This window comes from Nicotiana sylvestris, chromosome 4 (assembly GCF_000393655.2).
Source record: "Nicotiana sylvestris chromosome 4, ASM39365v2, whole genome shotgun sequence".
NCBI lineage: Eukaryota > Viridiplantae > Streptophyta > Magnoliopsida > Solanales > Solanaceae > Nicotiana > Nicotiana sylvestris.
In genome coordinates, this window is record NC_091060.1 from 117248587 (window position 1) to 117262244 (window position 13658).

A 13658-nucleotide genomic window follows, 5' to 3' on the forward strand; every position below is an offset into this window, starting at 1 on the left:
AATCCTCAAAACTCGGTGTCACAATTGCATGAGCATCTACTAGAGAGTACAATAGTAATACAATATCTGTCTGAAATATTAGATACATATAAAAAGATAATAAATGTGATGGAGACCCTGTGTGTTGCGGATCGTAGCATGGAATGCATCTCACCATAAAGTCTCCTCAATAGCTATGCATATACGCCAAACCTATTTCAAGTTTTGGAATCCCAAACGGACATCGATAACACCAAAGTCAGCCTCATATCAAACTTAGGAAGTTGTAAAATCTTCAAAATGCCAACTTTTCATAATAAGCGCCGAAACTCTCCAGGTCCACCCGAAAATCGATCCGGACATAAGCCCAAGTCCAAAATCATCATATGAACCTATTGGAACCTTCAAATTTCGATTCCGAGGTCGTTTACTCAAAAGTCAAACCTTTGTCAACTCTTCCAACTTAAAGCTATCGAATTGAGAATTTTTCCTCCCGAATCAACTCTGAACTTTCCGAAATTCAAACCCGACTACACGAACAAGTCATAATACATGAAGTGAAGCTACTCAAGACCTCAAACAGTCGAACGACGCGCTAGAGCTCAAAACGACTGATCGGGTCCTTACATTCTCCCCCACTTAAATATACGTACGTCCTCGAACGTGCTAGGAACCGTTCCAGAGTTGCCCAAAATCATTGTACAAAACCTCGTGCACCTACCCGTGCCACCACAATCCATAGGAGTACCTTAGCTCAACTCCGACTGAAGGTCCTTCCTGCTACCTTAACCCACAAGTCTTAGAACCAAATTCCAACATCCAGAATTCTCTATAAGGTCCGATTCTAGCATACATACCCCGTATCAATCTCGACAAGATGTACCCAAAACATGATCATACCCACATGTTGTAATCACACCATGTGCCGCACAATTCATTTGCCCGTAATAACATCATCCCAACCCAATAGCTGCAAATTCACGAACCTGGTGCCCATAGTACATCTTATAACACATACAAGCCCTGCTCTAACCCTCACAATACTGCAACGATAAAAGAGATGTGTAGAAATTCATATCACCTGCCGAGTCAATAACTCATGGAGTCTCTCCACTTGATAAGAACCATTGCTTCATTCTGAACAAATTAGTGACATTTTCCTTCCAATATACATTATCTAAATCCGATTGCACTGGCTTTAGGTCCAACAACCTCGCCTCACCCAGTACAATCTTCTCCGTTGACGGACATAACAAAACCATCTAAAATCTCATATGATACCATCAATGCACCAACAAGACACAACTCGAATATGACCAATAAGGAAAATAAAATCTAGTAAAGAACTATCCAGCTCGCGTAACATATAAAATAACCAGACAAATGCTATGAACCTAACTCAAAGATGAGGAACAAGACACACAAAATAAGTAAAAAGAATCGTACTCAACATCTCACTGTTGCGGCATGCAACCCGATCCAAACATCATACTCGTGGCGGCGTAATCCACACATAATAATCAATGAGGAAATACCAAATCAAGCCAAAATTCTCATACTCACATAATGCCCAAATATCGACCATAAGCATGCCAAGTGCATAAACACAACTCTGGGAGAGAGATAGCGCGATGCTCTACAAAATTCCAAGCACGACTAAAATGCAATATACGACATGCATCTCGAGAGCTATCTCGCTCATATAACACCACAAACTACACAAGATTACAACACACGTTTGAATAATCAAGACATCTCACAATCCACATGGAATAAAAGAGTAGCACCTGAAATAGATGAAGGCAGGAATATCATCCACCACGCTTGAAGACTCATCCATAAGCAATGTTATGTCGAGTAAGCATATCTGATCTCATATAGAATATGCGTTCATATTCGGCCTACCCATGGACCTCAAAGCCAATTATGATCATCCCCAAATATGTCTATAACCCCCCAAAGACCCACAATGACCATACCCATGACACATACAATCAACCATCAAATCAGGAACAAACTTCCACAGTTCGCAACTAAGGGACATAACGTCTCTTAGACATAAACTCTCCAATTAGAGAAAGTAGTAGAATCCTCATACCTGATTTCAATTTCTACCACATAAATGATTGACACATCACACTTTTACGATCACCCCATGGGAGATACTCCTACCACCTTTTGCACCAGGTAGCAAAATTTGCACATCCATGGCTACCAACAAACTGAGACCGAATACTCAACATCGTGTAAGGATGAGCAAGAAAGAAATAAAGACATAAGATCTAATAAAATCAAATTGCATGACGAGGAATAAATAATGGAAAGTTCTCCAAACAACCCTGTAGCCTCTCGAAGATAAGAACAAATATCTTTGTACAGATCCACAAGACTCTACTAGACTTGCTCATGACTCATGAGACCTAAGTGAACTTAGTGCTCTAATACCAAAATGTCACGGCCCAAATCCCACTATAAGCCGTGATGACACCCAACGTCGTCGTCAGGATAGCCAATAATTAAATCAATACGTCGATTGTAGATCCAAGATATATTTCAAACTAACTTAAGAAGTAAAGAGTGAAAGTCCGTTCTTTTTTTATTTATAAAAGGTACAGATGTTATTATTTTAAATGTTCGGGTGAGACCGAAATATAAACCCCAATCATAACAGAATACAACCATATACAAAATCCAAGTCCCCAAAACTCGGTGTCACAAGTGCATGGACATCTACCAGAGAGTACAAAATAATAATACAACATCTTTCTGGAATATAAGATTGACATGATAAAGAAAACTCAAGGTCTACCCAGACATGATCAATTAAAGCATGACGTGAGTCTAGGTCTACCCAGATATAATCAGGAATGCTAGCAGATACACGACCACTTGTCACTTCATATGTGCGTAGCTCTCATAACATGTAGCACATAACAAATATAACACATACGGGGTAAATTCCCCCGCACAAAGTTAGGCAAGAGACTTACCTCGCTTTGAAATTCAATAATCGGCTCCAATGCCTCTCTAACACCTCAATCTGATGCCAAACAATCTGAAACTAATCAAACAACATGCAAATTAATAACTATATACTCCATAAATCGTAGTTTAACAAAATAACAATTCACAACTCCGCTTGAAAAGTCAACAAAGTCAACCCCTGAGTCCAAGTGCTCGGATTCCAAATATCTTTGAATAAAAATACTACCCATAGCACCATGAACTGAAATGTATAATTTAATTCCAATTTTATGTCTAATTTGGTGGTCAAAATCTAAAATTATAAATTTTGGGTTTTTCGTCAAAAATTCCATAATTTTTACACAATTTCATGTTTAAATCCATATATAATCATTGTATATAAATTAATACAAGTAGGAATAACTTATCTTATAATATATCGCGAAAATGGTCTTCAAGAATCGCCCCAAATCGCCCTACATGTGCTCCAAGAACTTAAAAGTGAAGAAATAAACTAAAAATTCCGAAATTGGATGTTTAATACACCTGCCAGGCCTCATTCTTTGCGATAGCGGTCATTAGCCATGTGATCGAAGTTAACAAATTTTCCAACATCATTTTCTTGATTGCAGTCAAAAACCCCGCAATTGCGATGTACAAATTTTGGTTTCCTCTTCATAGATACCCTTCGGTATAATAGGCATAACATTTTAAAATTTCATATACCAAACAGTTTAATTTTCTAAAAATTAGATTCAAAGGACTACAACTCTCATTTTTAGATCGTCCCCAAATTATTTATAAATTGCAAGATTTAAGCTTCTGAAGTCAAAACACTTACAACAAAAATTTCCTTCTACGCGATCGCGGCCCTTCCTTCCTCGATTGCGATCCACAAGGCCTGGATTGCACTTTTCTCTTTGCGATCTCGGCACAGATCTTCACGATCGTGTTTCACGCACCTAACACTAGTTATTAGCGGTTCAAAAAGGCCTAAAAGTGGTCCTAACCCACCCCAAAACTTACCTGAGGTCCGAGGAACCCCGTCAAATCATTCTAACAAGTTCTAACACCTTATCCAAAGGCTCAAAACGCCAAGAATAATATCAAAACCATGAATCGACGATCAAAACCTTCTCTTAACTTTCAATCATTAGATCTTCGTCGAACGCGTCCGAATCACACTTAAACATTCTGGAAAGACGCCAAATTTTACGTACAAGTCACAAATCACAATACGAACCTATTTCGAGGTTCAAAATCCCAAACGGGCATCGATAACACCAAAGTCCGCCTCATATCAAACTTAGGAAGTTGTAAAATCTTCAAAATGCCAACTTTTCACACTAAACGTCGAAACGCTTCCGGTCCACCCGAAACTTGATCCGAACATACGCCCAAATTCAAAATTATCATACGAACCTATTAGAACCTTCAAATTCAGATTCTGATATCATTTACTCAATAGTCAAACCTTGGTCAACTCTTCCAATTTAAAGTTTCCGAATTGAGAATTTTCCTTCTGAATCAACTCCAAACTTTCCAAAATTCAAACCCGACTACACGTGCAAATCATAATATACACAAGTGAACCTACTCAAGGCCTCAAACCACCGAACGAGCGGTCGGATTGTTACATCTACGGCGACATGTCATTTGAAAAAACCAATGTCTACTAGAATGATGTATCAGATTCTGTAATCTATTACATTTTTAAGATAGCTTGCAAAATTAATTAGATAAAAAAAAGTATATTAGAAAGAGCAAATTAATCAAATCATAATTTATTTATATTAAAAACAAATATATTAAAAGAATTGTTATAAGATATTAAATAAGGAAAGCGGCGGTTAAACCATGAAGAAGAGTATGGTGGAATTAAACGTAAGAGAAGGTCTTAAATTATCCCTTGTAAAAGGCGTATATAAAATTACAATAAAGAAAACTCTTTTGGTTCCTTTAGTACAAGGATAAGGGATAATTAATCTCGGGATTAAATTTGAAATGAATTTATTTTATATTTAATTGGGATAAAATTACGATATAACCAATACCTAAATTAATTATTTTGAGATTATAATATTATTTTTATCGGTATAAGATAGTGAAATAATAATTTCAAAATAACTAATACGAGAATAATGAATTTTGCGATAACTTGTCTCTTGACCGGAGGAATCATTTCACTCTTAAAATTGGAAAAATGCCAACATACAATAATCGGAAAAGGGCCAAAGCTGCCCCTAGACTATTCGATTTGGTACAAAAATATCCTCCGTCTATCGATTGAGCCAAAAATGCCCATGTTGTTATTTTAGTGGCTCACTTATGCCCTTATTAACTAACGGATTTATTTGAAAAATATTTTTAAATAATATCCACATGTCACCGTCCTATTCATCTAAATTTAAATCTTTACCAAAAAAAATTTAAAAAAAAATACCTATTATGAATTCTTCATAGTCGCCCGAAAAAGGATATGCCCCATTGCCAACTCCCCCTTTCTTCTCCAATCTCCATGAATTGAACCTGAGGAGATAATGATTCTTTTTCTCATACCCATTTGATTTCATTTAATGAATTACTCCCTAAGTCAAGATCCTGAATTTTATTCTCATACTCATTTCATTTCATTCCCAAACTCAATATTTTTTTGCTTAAATTGTTACTTTTCTTGTTGTTGTAGTGGCGCAAATTCTTCCATTTACAGAATCAAAAAGATGAAGAAGAAGTTACATTGAATTTTAAAATTGGGTTTAGATTAATAGGGTTTAAAATTGGGGTGGATCAATAAAAATTTAGGTTTATATTTTTTCTGTTTAATTTAACAAGGGTTTATATTTAGGCTAATAGCACGGTAACACATGGATAATCATTAAAAGAAATCTATTTCTTTTAGATAAGTCCGTTAATAATAAGAGGATAACTGAGCTACTAAGATAATGGTAGAGGTATTTTTGACTCAATAGGTGAATGAAGGTTATTTTTGTACCAAATGGGATAGTGTAAGGGGAGTTTTGGCCCTTTTCGGTGCAATAATTAATTTCTCGAAGCCGAAAAGCACGTGGAATACGAGAGAACTTCAGCACATGTCACTATTACCCACACGTGCGGACCCACCCAATCGCTGCCATATTACTAAGGAACCGGTTCTCAGTGGGCTCCACGCTCTTCTCCATATATATACACTCACGAGTCTCAATTTTTCACTCCTCTCCGCGCTGCACCACCTCTCTCTGATCTTCTCCTCTTTCATGCATTAACTCTTTCACTTCACAATTCAATCTCTTTCTCTCTCTCTATATTCAGACACATTTATCTCTCCATATATATAAAAATAGTAATAATATATTTAACGTGTTATTCGATTTTGATCGGAGATAACCTCAAGTGATGGCGGCGACGGCGGTTCCGCCACCGGCGGTGCAAACTCAGGCGGAAACGACGATGGTCGGACCGACGCCACCGCCGACTCCGCAGGTGGCAATAATGGGAGGTGGTGGTAACGGTAGTGGTGGTGTTGGTGTGACGACGAGTACGAACTATGCCCTGTACGTAGGGGATCTGGACACGTCAGTGGAAGAAGGACAACTGTATGAGGTGTTTAACCATGTGGCACAAGTCGTGTCCGTTAGGGTTTGCAGGGATCAATCGGGCCGGTCCTCCCTCGGTTACGCTTATGTCAATTTCACTTCTCCACAAGATGGTTAGCCACTAGTATTGCTTCTTGTTGCAAAACACACACACACACACTGAATTGTTTATTTGCATGTCGCTTTATTTTGCTTATTCGGCTTTTGTTTTGTTGATAAAGTTCTGGAATGATATTTTAACTGTAGTTTCAACTTTCAAGTGATTGTTACTGGTTTGATTACGCTCAATGCTTTGAGTTTTCTTCTTCTCTTTGTATTCTTTTGGGTTTTCGTAATTAAATATTTGACCACTTCTCGATTTGTTGATCTCGTAGATTTTGTGTTGATACAATTCTATATGCTGTTTATTTTAAATAAAATAATAAAGCTGTCAGCTTTTGTGTTTGCTGCTTTTAAGTGCATCTCATTAATTTTGTTTGACTATTGTTTTCAAATCCCTTTCAAGTGGTAATTGCATTAAATTCTTTTAAAAGTTTATTACGTACTATGGGTGTTAATGACCTTTTTCTTTTGTAATTTAATTTATTCATTGCAGCTGCTACTGCTAGGGAGTTATTGAATTTTACTCAGTTGAATGGAAAACCTATGAGGATAATGTTTTCTCATAGAGATCCTAGTCTGCGGAAGAGCGGATATGCAAATGTTTTCATTAAGAATCTGGACTCGTCAATTGATAACAAGGCATTGTATGACACTTTTGCTGCCTTTGGAACGGTTCTTTCCTGCAAGGTAGCTGCTGATATTAATGGTCAGTCAAAAGGATATGGATTTGTACAATTTGATCAGGACGAAGCTGCACACAATGCAATCAAGCGTCTAAATGGTATGTTGATAAATGATAAACAAGTCTATGTTGGCCACTTCATCCGTCGACAAGAAAGGAGTCAAGCAAATGCCTCTGACAAATTCACAAATGTGTATGTGAAAGACCTTCCTGAAACTACCACTGATGAGGATCTTAAGAAGCTTTTTGAGAAGTATGGAACCATCACCAGTGCAGTAGTTATGAAAGACAAAAATGGAAAGTCCAAGTGTTTTGGCTTCGTCAATTATGAGAGCTCGGATGCTGCAGTCTCTGCTGTTGAACAGTTGAATGGCAGTTCCTTGAAAGAAAAAGTTCTGTATGTAGGCAAGGCCCAGAAGAAATCAGAACGGGAAGCAAAACTGAAAGCCAAATTCGAACAAGAAAGAGCTAGTCGATTTGAGAAACTAAAAGGTGCTAACTTATATTTGAAAAATCTCGACAGTGTGAGTGATGAAAATCTGAAAGAGTTATTCTCGGAGTACGGAACCATAACGTCCTGCAAGGTATGTCCCCAACATATTAATTTTAAGTGCAAAACATCTATGGAAAAGCTTGTTTTAGTGTCATGTATCAACTTGAAATTATTATTAGGTGATGCGCGACTCAAAAGGGGTGAGCAAGGGTTCTGGCTTTGTTGCCTTCTCCACCCCCGAGGAAGCTACACGAGCTGTGAGTTGTCCCAAATTATCTAGTCTACCTTGTGTTGCTTTCTTTTAAAGAGACAGAAACATGAAGGCATAAAATGTTTTTATTATTGTTTCAGTTGAACGAAATGAATGGCAAGTTGATAGGAAAGAAACCTTTATTTGTTGCTGTTGCCCAGCGCAAGGATGAAAGAAGAGCATGGCTACAGGTGATTGTACATTAGATTTTTTTCTCCTAAGATGTAACTTTCATCTGAACAGCAAATAATATTGGTTCCTTGAGGAGGGAATCTATCTAAGCATGCTATGATGTCATATGCCTGAATGTATTAGTTATATAGTGCACGTTACTTGTGATCAAAGGCACATTTGCACTGCTTACTATCATAACCAGTCGTTTTTTAATCTTTGAGACTGAGAACATTATCAGTTCACCAATAATATATCGTGCCTTTAATATGATAAATTAGGTTCTACATGATAAATGTTCTATGGTATTTGCGGACTACTTTTATAATATATCCATAAACAAAACAAAGAAAGTCATTCCTTTTGATACATAAACAAAACAAAGAAAGTCATTCCTTTTGATAAGATCTGGATTCATGGGATGTAAATTCAAAGAACGAATGGGCATCCCTCTTATAAATTTTCTTTGACAATGAACTGCCCTTTCAGAAACAGGAGCTTTCTGTTGTAGTGAACAAAACCTTTGAGTGTCAAAGGAGCGTCCTGTGTATTTTGGTTCCTTAGACTTACAACTAGAGATTCTCTAGTCCTTGGATGTTATTCTTCCTTAAAAGTTGTTCGCATATCATCATCATCTTTTGTTTATGTTTAATCCATCCTGCTGGACATGTGTTGTACAACCTCTGTTACATTCAATGATAATTGGCCTTCTACAGATCAGCATTTTGGATGTGTGTTAGCTTAATTCAATGTTTACTTGTTAGCAGGCACATTTTGCTCGGATGCGACCAGCTGGGGGGATGGCTCCTCCTCCTGGAGCTATGTCTGGGTTTCACAATGGGGCACCTCGACTTGCTCCTCAGCAGGTCTACTTTGGTCAAGGTGCCCCAGGACTTATAGCACCTCAAGCCGCTGAATTTGGCTTCCAGCAACAACTCATGCCTGGACTTCGTCCAGGTGTTGGCCCGAATTTCCTCTTGCCCTATCAGCTTCAGCGCCAAGGACAACACGGACGTGTTGGTGGAAGGAGAGGAGGGAATTCTCAACAGCAGCAGCAGGTGCATATTCTTTCTTTCTATTAACGTTACGTGAAAGTACATCATTTTTATTCTGGATGTATTCACTTTCTTGTCTTCTAAAGAAATATATTTTTCGAGAATTATGTATGAGTATATTTTAGTTGAATATCGACAATCACTTCTATTGTAAACAACAGTTCAAAGTCATATAAACTCGAACTTCTTGGCTGTGGTACTTAAGCATTGACACGTCATTTGGTTATTTTCCTTTTTCATTATTTCATAAAAGCTTTGAATAAAAACACACTAATTTTTTATATGATAGATCGTAAGATTAAAACACTACTATCTTAAAACCTTTGGCATATGCGAATGAGTGACTTCTTTGGTTAGGTATGATTTTATCAAGAAATTGATGGGAAATCTTGAAAATAATAACTCAACTGTACAATCTTCAAACTGGCGTTCAGTTTTAATTACTAATTCAATTCCTGGGGACAAAGTTGAGTTGTTAAATCTTTGTTTGTTCTATGCAGTGGAACTCTGGTAGATTCAAACCCAATGGACGAAATGGCATGCATCCTAGCATCACTCAAGGTATGATGGGATCAATTATGCCAGCGCCATTTGATGCTTCTGCTATGACATCATCTACGTTGGACATCCAACGCACTAACCCAGTGCCACCATCAACACTTGCTTCTTCTTTGGCCTTTGCTTCTCCAGAAGATCAGCATCGGGTACATCCTTGATTTTAGCTTCATTGTGCCATGCTGACTTTCGTGTCAAACTTTAGCTGCTGTCTCTTGTTTCCCAATGCTTTATCAGCTTAATTCTGGATTGCAGATGCTTGGAGAGCAGTTATTTCCACTTGTGGAACGCATTGAACGTGATCATGCTGGTAAAGTTACTGGGATGTTGCTTGAGATGGATCAAACTGAAGTGCTTCATCTCATCGAGTCCTCTGATGCTCTCAATAAGAAAGTTTCCGAGGCTATGGATGTCCTTCGCTTAGCAGGGCCAGGTTCTAGTGTTGGTGATAAATTTGGATCTCTCACCCTGAATGGATGAAGCAAAATTTTAAATTTTTGGAAGGGGTAATGGTGGTGGCGTAGGGAATCTATTACCTTCTTTTGTGGGGTGGCTATCATCCTCTGGGGTTTGGCTAAGGCAGTAAATGACATTCTCTATAGGACTTCTAACTTTAGCAAAGAGACCTTGGAATGATAAACTAGGAATTTGTTTTGCTCTCCTAATCACATTTTTAATTATTTTATTTATTTATTTTTGGTTTTTAGGGATTCCCACTGAATTTTTTCTCCTTCAACACTATATTGCTTTGAGATCATTGCAACTTATGGATTGTTTTGTTTGACTAAAATTGTTCTCTTAGCCTCTGCATTTGTAGCATTTAGCATAATTCCGACATTTATGCTGTCTCATGTTACAAGGACATGATCAATTTTGGTTTATTTGACTGCTGTATTTGCCGTAGGTAGTTGAGATGCATAAACTTCAGATGGTGAGATCCGGAGGACCTGGTAAGGTAAAGGTCCTTTGATCCTAAACATCCGTTGGTAAAAATATGGCATGGTTGACCCTTCTTTAGCTGGGTTTATTGGCATTTTGAATGTATTTTACTTCAAAGACTTTTAGGCATTTCCTCGGCTCCTTTTCACGTTGAACTCTCAGTGAAAATATGTCCTCAATTACAAGTCTTGCTGTCCACTTCGTTTAGTGTTGTAAAAGCTAATCACTAAAACAAACGAAACTAGTTCCTTGAGCACAAATTTGTTATCAGCACATAATACGCTCATCTTAGACGAGTCTAGAGAAAATCAGGGTGGATTTCTTCGTCATCTAGTTTTTGATCCTGCAATGAGGTCTCAAAGGTATCATTGCTCCATTTGTTGACATCAGATGTGAATCCTCTCCCACTTGCAAACCGCAATTGACAATCATCTTCATCTACGTTTATGTACTCAGTCCATTTGGAAACTTTGTTGGCCGTCTTTGGCTGAGTTCTCTCTGTTGACTTGCCATAACCAAGATTTCGTTCATTCATAGAATTGTCATTGCCATATAGGTTGATGCTGTCATCCAATTTGCAAAAACTGTTTGTTGCTGGCTGAACAGGCATATCTGGTGGTACTTGTTTATTATCTCCCCACTTGGAGACCACCGATACCATTGTTGCCTGACGTTTGCTTGGCTCCATACCTGCAAGTCAAAAAGCTCTAAGATGATCACGTATTCGAATAAAGAACAGGCTTACTGAAATTCCACAATGCAGTTTCCTAACAGTGAAGTTAGCCTTCCCAATCATCACCGAGACTACTCGAACAGGTAAACAACTCGAAAGGGTGTTCACGCTATTTTATCTGCTTCTTTGTTATCCCTTTTATTATACTAACACCGCCTCATCCTATGTCTACCTACCAACCTTAAGACTCTTCCTAAGTTGAGTTTCTCGACTCATTATTTTGTTTCAAGCTAACAAGGTCTTTGTAACTATGATTTACATGTTCATCTTCACTCTTACATACCAACCCGATGATGGCCTTTGCTTCTCTAGAAGGTCTTTACGTTAGGATCTATACTCACAGCTTTTAGACCTTTAACCATTGACAATTGCTCAGTATGTTCTCAACAACATAGGACGGTGCTTTTTACTAATCACTCCCCCCCCCCCCCCGGTATTTATGGTTAGGCACCAAAACAAGTGGCCAGAGGCGATCTAAGGCAAGTTCCGTGGGTTCAATTGGATTCATTGCTTTTGTCTCAAACTATATACATATACAAAAAAAATTGTACGTTGAACCCACTGACTTTATACTCTGGACTTGCCTTTATAGCCATAAAAAATAGCTGTTTTTGTGCATTTTGATTTATGAGACACAGTAACGCCAGACTTGGATTTCGAAAAATTCCAATGCCTCACAGGATCGTAAAATCTACAATTCTATGACTCCATAGGGTATAACAAAGACTTCCACAAATCATTTAGAATTCTATACAATTCGAATTTTGGAGGATTTGAGAGGCAAGGAGATGGGAGTTGGTAACGAAAACAATTGTGCTAGCGATGAACGAATTTTATAAAAATTTCAGTAAACTTGACCTTGAGAAGTGCTTTGTTTTCTGGCATTCCGCTTTGAGAAAACTGGTCTGAAATGACCTTCAACAGCAGAGTAATTATTCAATTTAGGCTTCCTGAATAATTCATTTGGCATCTCCGTCACAATCTTCGGCTCCATTACATCTCCTTGCACTTCCAAATCAAACAATCAATACCAAAAAAAGAAAAAAAGAAACATCCAAATAAAAATTAACTTACCTGAATCTTCATTGTTTTCAATTGCATTTTCCTCTGGATCGAGGTACTCAGTCCAATCAGTTCTCTTGTAACTTCCATGACTTTGACTCTGTTCTCCAATTTCTAGGGTTTCAGTTTCTTCTCTTACCACGGGCAACCGATCCGTAAATTGACGAGACATGTTGAAATTCTGAACAAATAAGCGAACATCCTTGGCCTTGTACCCCTGAGCAAACACTTTCCGAACAGACTGTTTCTGATTGCAGACCACGCAAGTCCATTTGCAGCTACTCTTCTTCTGCTGCTTCACCTGAAATATCTCTTGATATTCTCATTACGACGTTATTCTTTCTCTGTGTATGTACAGAATGAAGGAGCAGAAAGAGAAAATACCTGCATGGTGGAGCATTGACAGCACTGAACGGCGACGAACACCGTCGGCATCCTTCCGGCGCCGGCGATTGGTCCGTCAAACGTATTGGAGAATAGGGATAAACCGAACTGGCGGGAAAAAAATGAGACTTCAAAATTTGGGCTTTGGAAAAGGGAAAAAAAAAGAATTAGGACCCCCCGCCAATAATTTTACATAAATACAACTCACACATCTGACTTGCAACATAATAGCTCGGTTATAAATTTACAAATCTGTAGCCCAAAAATAGTTGGCTAATATTTGTAAAAAGAGTATTTTTTAGATTTTTTATTCGGCAACGGAGTTTAATCAGGATAATTATCTTATTTAGATGAAGTCATGAGATTTTCTAATTCTTCTGTCGTATAATTTCTCCCCCAATTTGTCTTTACTGCTGCAAGTTGTCCCCCAATTTTTCGTTGATTCTACTTATATTGTAAAATTTAGAAACAATTGCTGCAAGTTCGTGATTTGGCTAAGAATCAACAAGAAAAGTAGATTTATACATGAATTATTCCAAAAAAAGGAAGAAAACATGAAAAAAATAATAATTTGATTATACATATGCGATACATCTATAATGATGTATAACTATGTATAAACTTGTATATGGAATGTATAATAATGTATATCAAAAGATTACTAAAAGGTAAGTTTTATAGAGCAGTGGTTAGGCC

General features: G+C 37.6%; 2 protein-coding genes across 2 annotated transcripts; one reads left to right on the forward strand and one right to left on the reverse strand.

The window, feature by feature from the left end:
• The first annotated feature begins 6157 nt into the window (after positions 1-6157).
• On the forward strand, positions 6158-10634 carry LOC104234575 (polyadenylate-binding protein 3-like). Its single transcript, XM_009788166.2, has 7 exons — positions 6158-6649; positions 7132-7904; positions 7993-8070; positions 8165-8254; positions 9002-9292; positions 9790-9993; positions 10100-10634. Exons 1-7 carry the CDS (start codon positions 6337-6339, stop codon positions 10322-10324), a joined length of 1974 nt encoding a protein of 657 aa, XP_009786468.1. The 5' UTR covers positions 6158-6336; the 3' UTR covers positions 10325-10634.
• A 280-nt stretch (positions 10635-10914) lies between these two features.
• On the reverse strand, positions 10915-13098 carry LOC104234576 (uncharacterized). The gene is made up of 4 exons (XM_009788167.2): positions 12963-13098; positions 12591-12879; positions 12375-12524; positions 10915-11473 (listed from the first exon to the last, which is right to left on the reverse strand). The coding sequence occupies exons 1-4, from the start codon at positions 13011-13013 to the stop codon at positions 11082-11084; spliced, it is 882 nt and encodes a 293-aa protein (XP_009786469.1). The 5' UTR covers positions 13014-13098; the 3' UTR covers positions 10915-11081.
• Positions 13099-13658: the final 560 nt, after the last annotated feature.

What these genes read in the sequence shown, in the direction of transcription:
- LOC104234576 (XM_009788167.2), bottom strand. Translation starts at nt 13,013, where the DNA reads ATGCCGACGGTGTTCGTCGCCGTTCAGTGCTGTCAATGCTCCACCATG. An exon ending in GTCAATGCTCCACCATGCAG is followed by an intron (nt 12,880 to 12,962) that starts GTATTTTCTCTT and finishes GAGATATTTCAG; the next exon opens with GTGAAGCAGCAGAAGAAGAG. An exon ending in AAAACAAAGCACTTCTCAAG is followed by an intron (nt 11,474 to 12,374) that starts GTCAAGTTTACT and finishes TTTGACTTGCAG; the next exon opens with GTATGGAGCCAAGCAAACGT.
- LOC104234575 (XM_009788166.2), top strand. Translation starts at nt 6,337, where the DNA reads ATGGCGGCGACGGCGGTTCCGCCACCGGCGGTGCAAACTCAGGCGGAA. An exon ending in TTTCACTTCTCCACAAGATG is followed by an intron (nt 6,650 to 7,131) that starts GTTAGCCACTAG and finishes TATTCATTGCAG; the next exon opens with CTGCTACTGCTAGGGAGTTA. An exon ending in GAACCATAACGTCCTGCAAG is followed by an intron (nt 7,905 to 7,992) that starts GTATGTCCCCAA and finishes AATTATTATTAG; the next exon opens with GTGATGCGCGACTCAAAAGG.